At 39.8% G+C, this 10,912-nt stretch overlaps 1 protein-coding gene across 1 annotated transcript; it reads right to left on the bottom strand.

Moving 5' to 3' along the window:
- Window positions 1-830: 830 nt before the first annotated feature.
- LOC140932226 (histamine N-methyltransferase-like) lies at window positions 831-1,583 on the bottom strand. Its single transcript, XM_073381859.1, has one exon. The coding sequence runs from the start codon at window positions 1,581-1,583 to the stop codon at window positions 831-833; it is 753 nt and encodes a 250-aa protein (XP_073237960.1).
- Window positions 1,584-10,912: the final 9,329 nt, after the last annotated feature.

Genomic DNA, 10,912 nt, shown 5'->3' with positions numbered 1-10,912 from the left:
GGAAATTCGCCTACACTTGCCATTTTCAGCAAATTGGAATAAACGCGACAAAGATTGAAAAAACGGGAATTCATTTTAAAACTGACGTTTTCGCTGCCGTTGCCGTCGTCGATGCTAAAACTCCCTAATATATAGTTACATACACCCTGCTAGCAGAGCTTTTCGATTGCTCGATTTTGGCGTTTCGAGAGAGACTCTGCATGTATCGAGTAACATCTCTGTTGAGCATGAGCTGCATGTTGCTAAGATACAGTTTCAAAACCACGCCTAATAGCCTTGACTTGGTACATCGGACCCAGTTTATGACCATCGGTTTATCAATAAACGGATGCTCGCACTCGAAAAATCAGTTCGACGAGAGAAAACAAGGCTGACTTGTCTAGAAGTTCGGGCTGAGCCGACCTCAAAGGCTTGACGCCATTCAGACAGGGCCTCCTTTTCTCCTTCTCAATGGAGAAGAAGACAAAAGAAGGCTCTGCTCGTAGAGTGAGTTACAGTTTGTACTTCACAGTGGAGGATCCAGGTGAGTGGCCCCGGCGGCCGGCCCCCCCTTTATTTTTGGACCAAACTGAGGCCCGAAGGGCCGAAATAATTTTTTGGGAGACCGTCCCCCCATCCCCACTTATCTAAGGGTCTGGATGACCGGCCCGTCCTTATCTCAAGGTGTGGATCCGGCACTGCTTCAACAGGTTTATTCATGCCTAGAAGCTCAAGGGACCTAGAAGTGTGGATAATGAGCGCTTGCGCGCCTTTCTGAAAGAATGGCGTTCATTCGTATGTTTTCCAAAATTAATGAGTCATATATGGGTTATAAAAAGTAGATGTAACAATCACATGTCGCATCTTTTGCTGATGACAACCAGAGAAAACTCCCCCTTTCCAATTTTTTTACCGTCCTTCAGAACAGTCTTTTCGTCGATAAAAGCCAGTGTTTCTTGCACCAGTTGTTTGTCAGCGGTGTTTCGATAATCCACGATGTGCGTCATGAAGTCCAGCAGCAGATTTCCTTCAGTTGACTTGGGGTCGAAAACATGGGTGAAGTCAATCGCGTATTCTGTGGTGTACACCTCATAGTTCCAGCCATACTTCTTTGCGATCTGGATCAACTTTTCAGATTTTTCACTTATTTCTCTTGATGGTCGTTTTTGCTTTGAACAAACCAGATAGTTAAGATCTTGAGTTGTCACGACTACGCTGAGAAAACGCCCCTTGTCACTGAGTTCTTTTTGAATACAGCTAATCAAAGTCTCTTCCATATCAACGTAGTAAATACTATGGATAAAATGTATGAGGTCGAATTTTATTTCATCTTTCTTGGATTTTTGGTACTCATCAAAGGTCTGCTGGCAGATTTCAAAAGACGTTTGCTGATTATCGAGAAGACTTGTAGGATTTTTGATAGCTTCTTTGTAGAGGCCGCAAGAAAAGCCGTTAGGCTCAATGGCTCGGTTGAAAATTTCTATATGTTGGCCGTGGTCACTCTTCTGCAGTTCTAGCCCGATAATTTTTAGTATCATTAAATCTGTCTTGCCTTCCGCACTTCCAACGCTCAAAATGTTTAATCGCTGGCGCTTGGGAACCATTTGGCTTTGAATTAATGGCAGTATGTGAGTCTGGAAGCTCTCAAATAATTTTTTAGTTTCACTCGACCTTTCACGGTATACACGAAAGCTTTCTAGGAAATGTACATCATTTGAGGCGAAAGAGGGCCTCTCTTTGTGGAGCTCGTATATTGGTGAAGCTGGGTCGAGTGGATCTGGCCAAGACATCATGTGTGCATTCCTGGTGTTTCAGCTGCGACTGGAAAACAAACATTTTGTCATTAGCCAACACGGTTGAATCTTGCTTCACTAAATGATAGTGAAGAAAAGTGAAGTGTACTAAAAAGACGCGAAGTGAAGTGAAGTAAAGCACAACGTTTGTACATAAATATTGAATTTCTTGAGCATAAACATGCCAAATTGGTCAGCCTGATTTTTTGTGCAATTTCAGTAATTAATTTTGCACATAAAACTTTTTTAGAAATACATGAAAAGTTTTTTAGACTTTGGTAGAAAAACGATTTTAAAAGACATAAGTCCCTCTAATTCAAAGTGCTAAACAATTTAGCACCCCGAAATGAATGGTGCCAACAAGATTCTGCGGCTTCTAATAAACGGTGCTGCGAAAAATTCTACAATCCCTGATGACTCATTCTGCAGAAATTCTACAATTCCTGATGACCCATACTACAAAAATTCTGCAACTTCTGGAGACCCATACTCATTGCAGAAATTCTGCAGTCCCTGATGAACCAGGCTGCATAAATACAATCCATGGTGACCTATACTGCAGATATTCTGAGCCCCTGATGACCCGTACTCAGTGCAAGAAATTATGTAGCCTCTGATTACCCAGGCTGCATAAAGTCTACAAGCAATGATGACCCAACAGGCCTCTGAAACTAAGCAACCCCTGCAAACCCATCCTGTTGTAGGACAAAGCAGAGCAGGTTTATTTTAAAAGGTCCAGGGGATGACAGTTATTTTCAGGATGAACAGGCATTTTTCCCTTTGCAACCTACGTTTTACAGTTTTTAAACTGAAAAAGGAATCCAACAGGTAAATGTGCTTGATGGCTTTGTACATATCAATTGCATTCACCCTGAAGTCACACTTCAATGTAAGGCTTTGGCAATAACAGGTGTAGTGATGAATAATATTCCTTTGAGCTTCGGGAAGCCTATTAGTAGAATGAATTTTTAAAAAAATAGGTCTATTGAGAAAGGAAAATAGAAAAAATATTAACCTCTTCACTTTAGTACAGAGTCTTCAGTAGCTCCAGTGGTTAGAGCATCCGCAACTAGAGTACGGGGGGGTCGTGGGTTCGAATCGCACCTGGAACTTAGATTTTTTCTGGGTTTCTTGTGGTTGATTCTAATGTATATAATTTTCTATTTATTATTTATATTATCAGCAGTTCTGGTATTATTGCCGTGAAAATTGTTGGCATCAGTCTGTCTCGGGAGACCATGGAATCAGCGCCAAGGTTTAGTCAGGGACTGAGTTGCAGCGCCTGCTGTGGCGTACAGTCCGATTCTGGATCGGCAGGCTCTGTTGCAGTTGTTACAGATGAAATCCAGGCTTGGCTCTATGGGAACTGATGCTGCCCTCAGACGCCTGCGCTCTCTCCTCTCTTCCCACTTCTCCTCTCCCCTCTCTCCTCTCCTAACACGCCTGAGTGCTGTAACAGCAAGCCGCCAGTGGCTTTGGTCTGAAGCTGTAACTTCCCAATCTGCAGGGTTGATATCGCCTGCCTTTAGATCTTGTTTACAAACATCTTTGAAGCGAAGATTAGGCTTTCCTGCCAGTCTAGTTCCAGTGGCAAGCTCGCTATAGAGTATGTCCGTAGGAATTCTTCCGTCATCCATGCGGCTTACGTGACCAAGCCAGCGCAGCCATCTCTGACTGAGCAAGGCGAACACCCAAGGTACTCCAGACTGTGCTAGGACATCCTTGTTCGGGACACGGTCTTGCCAGGTCATGCTCAAAATGCTCCTAAGACAACACATGTGAAGGTGTTGAGTGTGCGCTATTCGCGTGAGTAGATGGTCTAGGTCTCGCTACCACACAGCAGGGTACTGAGCACGCAGGCCTGGTACAACTTCATCTTGGTGCTGATGGTCAACTTGGCGTTGTCCCAGACCCTCCAGAGCACGTGCCAGTGCTGCTGCTGCTTTGCCAATTCGTTGTTCAGTTCAGTGTCTAGGGAGAGTTTGCTGGAGGTGTTGGAGCCTACAATCCTGGACAAAAGTCCTTGGGACAGTAATGCAATATTCTTATTTTTCTGTCATTTCTTGGTTCCCTCTTAAAACAGTGCATCCTTTTGGACATTTTCTTGCAGTTCTCCCTCCCCCCACCCTATACAAAGTTGAAACCCGGAAAAGAATTCTGGACACGCGTCCAATGTTGCTTGTGGGGTTTAGGGGAGGGGTTGGACCTGTGTGAATTGGAAAACGCCCCACCAATGCAAAAGTGTCCCAAGACTTTTGTCCATGATTGTAGGTAAGTGAAGTCCTCCACCACCTCGAGAGTGTAGTCGCGATGGAGATGCTTGGCATACTGCTGAAGTCTTGGCCAAGAAATGTTGGTCTTCTTGAGACTGATGGTGAGACGAAACTCGCTACAAGAGTGTGCAAAGGAGCTTCAAGCACCCAACAAAGCAGGCAGACTGTGGTGGATCAGCACCTTACTGACCGGGGTTTGTCTCGTTTGAGGCGGGCGCTAGCTGACTGCTAGGACGCGATGATCACTCCCACCGTCGGGGGCAATCCGTAGCACCTGGACCTACGTCAGTTGGTCTGAGCTTATAACTCGTAACTGCTGTCTCCCGTATTGGTTCTGACGCTGTTAACAGCGGCACTGGATTGACCTCTCCAGGGCGCAAGCGTGGGCGGTGTATATGGAAATCTTGGGGTGCCCATTCGTCTGGATCCCCCTCTCGGCCTCACTGATGTAGTCCAAAGGAGAGGGGAGCAATACATTTGGCACCTGATAGGCTGCAGGAGCTGCCGAGGGTAATCAAGTTGACCATCAAACCGCCTTAGTGGCTCCACTCGGGAGTTCTGTAGGGTTTACTCCTTAGCCTTTTCTCCTCCCAGAGATATCCGCAAGGCAGCAGAGCTAATTTGCACGATTGCCGTTGGTTCTAAACAGAGCTCATCCGCCCCTTTGCAGTGAAAATAAAACCCCTGAAAAACTAGACTGTTGTGAAAAAGGGTAGCTGCTGAAACCCAATATTTTGACGATATCATTATAATTATTATCCTTACATGCTTAATCAAATCTTAGATTGCATTTGAGATGTTGTACTGACACCATTTAAAATCATGATATTGTGACTGTGTCATGACACTGTAACCTAAAAACAAAACCCTAGACGCTCAACCATATCCAAAGAAAAGATTTTAATATTATTATTGATATTGCAATTCAGATTTTGATTTGAAATTTTGATATTGTAATTGATCTGTTTACGGAGTATCATGATATTGTGATGTTATCATGATATATCAAACTATCAAAGCCTTTCACACTCAGTCAGATCCGAGCAAATGTTGTGGATTTTGATATTGCTGTTGATAATTCGATGATATCATGATGTTGTGATATTATCATGATAGTTTATCAGTGGGAAAATCAAAATATCATAAGCTCTTATGAACGATGATCTATCATGATATTATCAAAAAAACTTGCAAGAAAATGAGATGAAATATTGGTATATCAAAAATGATAGTTATGATTGATAATGTGATATTCTACAATAAATATGAGACATTTTACCCTAGTTCTTCACGTTTTATAGTGACCATTTTGTGGGTCAGTTTGTGTAGTCACAATTTCAGTCTCACTTTGATTGCAGGTAAGCATTGTTATCATTTTTAAGCATTGTTTTGACTAATAGATTTTTATGGTTTTAAAACGACATACTGTCTTAAATATAATAATAATAATAATTGCGGGCGACAAGTGGAGTCCGCAATCCTAATTACCAGGTTGTTATTAAGCATGCGTCGCATATATGTAGCCAGCATTCGTTTGGACTTCCACTAAGAATGAATGGAATGTACACAACGCAATTTGATCACGTCCGTATGGACCTTCTGCCCCTCGTAAACTGATCAGGCGTGTTTTGACTATCTGTCACGTGAAACTTACGCAAAGCACAGCGTTGGAGCTAACTTGCGATCAGGAGTTTTTTTTTTTCAAAACGAACAGGGAAGAAGAACACCTGATCGCAGGTGAGCCAATGGGATTAACCTCATTGTACAGAAAATACTCATCCTTGGACTGCAAACATGATTTTGGAATAGTTTGAAATGAAACGGGGCATCTTCATTAGCAAGACAAAGTTCATTGTATCTGAAAAACATTAGAAACAGCTGTCAATCTAATCATACTTATACGGATGGGTAACATAACTGACAAGCTAGTGTCAAGTTTTGCAATATCTATTGTGACATTTTACATCAGCTTACATGAAGTGTGCGTAAGGGTGGGCGGGCAGGCGTAGGCTACGTCATAACCAAATTTTGTTACCCATGGTGCTCCGCGGTGGGCTCTTCGCGCGGGGGAGAGCTCCACCATAACACTTATGGTGACGGCCACCTGCCTTGATATTGAAGTATTAACAAAAGAAAGAATTGGTCTTTGGTCATTTAGTGATATTTCACCTAAGGCGAAAAGTAACAACGCCAATTACAAAGAAGAGTGCCTGACAGTGATAATAACAACAAGCTTTATTACAAAAACCAATTAGAGAGTATTACAACAGTTTACGATGGCTAATTATAACATAACTGAAAATGGTAGATTATGATAAAAGGATGTCTAGGAGCGAAATTCGTAAACTTTTTCATGCCAGCTCCTAGCTATAGAAGGGAAAGGTATAACTAGCAAAGAAAGAAAAAAAAAATAATGGGTAGGATCTTTCCAGAGGTCAACAGCTTTAAACTGAATTCACTGTTTTCCAATATTCGTTCTTGTGTGTCGTTTTTGAAAGTTCTTTTTTAGGACATAGTGTATTATAATTAAGCACTTAATCGGCACACTTAAAATAGTTTTGAAAAATGCTGGGTAACTTCTTTTAGTGTCAGGGGAAGGCAAATTTAAGGGCCTGTAGCTGGTAGACAGCACTGACAGTATGTTGAGTAAATTCGTGGCAGAGGAAGAGCGCTTTTAGTGTTCTTTCCGTGCTTTATGGCGAAGAACATTACGACAATGACAACTTCACGATAAACAAGTTACTTGAGCTTTAAGCCAAGATAACTTTTTCAAAAAACTACTGCTTAACCACTTATCTCCAGAATGTGTTAATTGTAATAATAACCTAACACATACCACGCATTTTATGCTTATAGAGCATCCAGAAAATTATACTGCGCATTTTTTAAGTCAAAAAAATGAAAATATAATAATAATAATAATAATCATCATCATCGTCATCATCATCATCATCATCATCATCATCATCATCATGGCGGCAAGTAGGGAGGTCGTGCTTTGAAGTAGCTCCATAATTCTATTTCATAGCCTTGCCCAAACGAAAGCACGCCAAGCTCGAAGCGTCTAGGCATATTCTTAAGTACTTCTGAGTACTTTGCATCTTGTTTATCTAACAAGGAGACGACTGAGGGCGGATTCATACTATTAGAAGTTGAAAGTGAAGTACGCTAAACCGAAACTATGGCGGATTTTGAAGAGCAATCGCTAAACGGGAGTAATGCGAGAGCAGGAAGGATACGATGGTCGGGACAAATGAACAGCGACCTGTTGGAGTGCAAGCGGCAAGCGCTATTACTGCTATTACTCGCAAAATCGGAGAATCCGCCAGTTAAGGATAATGGAAGACGAAAGGGGTATATGGAACTTATGAACGTTTTTACTTAGATTTTTTAGAACATTAGAGTTTGATATTATTATAAATAAGCTTTTAGTAGAGATAGCGAAGGTTTTACAGAGTATCAGAATTTAATAATATTCTAAATTGGCTTTTTAAGTAGAGAGATTCATATAACTATGTATTTTAGGATCGTATTAGGTTTCGTATCGACCTTTTTTACCTCTAAGTATAGCTTCTCAAGTGGTGTAGGTTACGCTATGCGCCCTATACTACTCATAATGTGGACAGCATTCCAAAGTTTCATACTGCGACATAATCATAATCATAATAATAATAATAATAATAATAATAATAATAATAATGATAATAATAATAATAATAATAATAATAATAATAATAATAATAAGAGAAGAGATCTCGAAGCTGAATTTCTGAGTATGGTGTGTAGCGATGTCGAGATCGAACCAGTACTTCAAGACATCTCCGGCGAACATTTAAACAGAGGATCTAACAAAGCTCAGGATGCGAGGTTAGATATCCACGCGCGTGGTTTCTGGGAGCGACATCGTTCAGCATTCTTCGATGTGAGGGTCTGTCACCCTAATACTGTATCGTATAGGGACCTAGAGCCACAACAAATCTATCGTATCCATGAGAACGAGAAAAAGCGTCTCTACTCAGAGAGAGTCCTGGACATCGAGCATGGAACATTTACACCTTTGGTCTTTACCACAACTGGCGGAATGGGAAAGGAGTGCTTGAAGTATCATAGCCGTTTAGCACAGCTGATTGCCATCAAAAAAGGGGAGCAGTATGCCAAAACCATCTCATGGATCAGAACCAGAACCTCATTCGCACTCTTGAGATCTGCGTTGGTTTGTCTTCGAGGCTCTAGGACAAGAAGAGTGCCATGTGACATTAAGAATGTTGATATCGACGTCGAAGTTGTTGAAGGAGCCATTAAATCGGACTATTGATGTGTTTCCTTACTTCATATATATCGTTTTATTTCATCATTATTATTACTACTTTTTTTTTTTGCTTTTTAGCAGTTGAAAGAAACTTTTGAGTTTTAGAGGTTGACAGTTTTTTTTTTATTGAAATGAAATGTTTTTTTAATTCGAAAACATTTTTCTTAGTTAAATTAACTTTTTTTTAAGCTAAATTAAGTGTTTTTTAAATCGACAGAAATTGTAAATAGTGTTTTTGAATGAATAGTTTTTTCTTTTTTTTAAGCGAATTAATTGTAAATAGGATTTTAATAGTTTTTTTAATAAAGTAGTTGTTATTTTTTATTACAAATATAAGAATATTATTGTAGCTTTATGACCCTTCTTGTAACAAACAATTTTTGCTTACAAATAGCTTTGTTGTGTGTTTGAAACTAGTTATCAATCGAAATGATTGTAAATGGTTTTTATAATAGTTTTGTTGTCAAATTAAATATTTACAAAAAAAAAAAAAAAAATCATTATAATAATAATGAAAATAAATACAACGTGACTTTCAGGACATGCTTAAACATATCTGTAAAAAAGTCCCTTCTTAAGGATCGTTATTGCTGACACGCACTCGCTTTACGAGATATGTTTTATAACACACTTTTCTAGTACGTGCAATCACAACCGCCACAGCTTTCACAGTAAATAAGTTAAAGTAACTTTAGACCAAGATAACTCTGTTTGATAACGTTATCTGCTTTTAAGCCAAATTTAAAATTACTTATAGAAAAACCAATCAACACCATGAATGTCTTAACGAACGTTTTCGCAATAGGGTCTGGGTTTTGGTCGAGGATCCCATAAAAAATAAGTATAAAAAATAATTACCAAAAAAAGAAGAAATAATTATAACGAAAATAAATGACGACTTTGTAAACAATCAATAGATATCGTGGTTTATCGTGGTATGAATTCGAAGACGCTAGCTCTAGGTCCTCCAAGGGAAGAGAATGCTGCATGCAGATACGAGATCAAGGGGGCTTGAAAAGTCTTGACAGATTTATCATTTCATGTCATATCAGTGTGGGTGATTAACATCTTAGCGTTCTTTATTCTTCAAAGCAGCTCATATGCTTTCTACTAAAGAATCACGTAACGAATACAGCTCAACTACCAACTGCACACTCCTACAACATGACTTGCTGAAAATCTCTGATCCACTTAGACTGACCCCAATTAAATAGCCTAAATGTATAAGTACGTACCATGAGAGTTATATAATTACGAACGCACTTCCTAATGACTTAAACGAATTTCCTGTTGATAACCAAATTAAAATGAGGGTATAAGGTTAATAATGTCAAGTGAAAGAAAACCAATGAAAGCTTGACCTTAAACCAAAACAGGAACTCTGATGTATGTAACGTACGGATTAACCTTAAATCATAACGAACTCTAGGCACGTGTGAAACTTCAAGTGCAAACATGAAATAAACTAAAAACAAGCTACAAAAAATTTTCGCACAACACAATTCGAGACTATTTGCAAGCGGTTTGAGCGAAAATAACCTAAACCTAAGATAACGGCGAGGGTTCTATGGTTGCATGGAGGGTAACAACATTTTTTAAAATAAAGATATGTAAAATTAATTCATGGTTCAATAGCTTGAATTGGACATCGCCCAAAAAGTTAGGATGGCGACGTTCCACCTACTAGAAACAAAGGAACCAAACATAAGAGTTCTGCTGGGGATTTTATTGTTTGGTTGTATTGTTTGTTTCGTTGTACTTAATCTGTGCCACGGTACGCGGTACCCACCCCCAGCCCCTAATTCATGTTTAAAAACATGACTAGTTGTAAAAGAATGTACATCTAGAAGCCACAGAAACCCATATTATGGATTGAAAATCTGCCAGGTTAGAGTTGCCGGGTTACTGTATTTTATCAGAAACCGTGATTTCATATTTTGCACTACATGAACGGTTTCACAACACGGGGGTTGTAATCCAACTGCCAATGAAACTTGTTTGTTACCTTGACATTACGAAGCTCCGGACAAGAAAAATTTCTGGTCCAGAATCGGTCATGATTATCAAATTTGGTTTCCCGTTGAAAAATGGAAGTGCCATATGAAAGTTCGATCTCGTAAGTTATGATTTCGCAAAGTGGCTTTAAGACCTTTTTATTTAAAGAATGATTGCTTTGACATCTATATAGCCGGCGCATAAAGTGATTGGCAGCGGCAAATTGCATAAAAAAATGTAGGAGAGTAGAGCCAGTTATGTTCGCACACACCGCTTAACCAAATTGAATTGATAGCGAACACCGGAAATCGCGACCAAAAAATTCGCCGCAGCATCCAGGGGGCACTCTCTATAATGGCCTACATGGGGAGAATCCGCCCGAAATGGGTACCTTCTTCAGGCCCGGGGGGTAAAATCACTCTGGTACTTCATACTTCATTCATTATGTTGTAATTATTTACTCTATATTTTTATGGGACCCTCGACCCTCAACATGGAACCCTCTGGCAAAACCTAGACTCCAATAGAGTATGCTGAATTTTTAGTATAAAACAATTACCAAA

Source organism: Porites lutea, chromosome 3, assembly GCF_958299795.1.
Source record: "Porites lutea chromosome 3, jaPorLute2.1, whole genome shotgun sequence".
Classification (NCBI taxonomy): domain Eukaryota; kingdom Metazoa; phylum Cnidaria; class Anthozoa; order Scleractinia; family Poritidae; genus Porites; species Porites lutea.
This window is presented reverse-complemented; position numbering and strand designations above follow the sequence as displayed.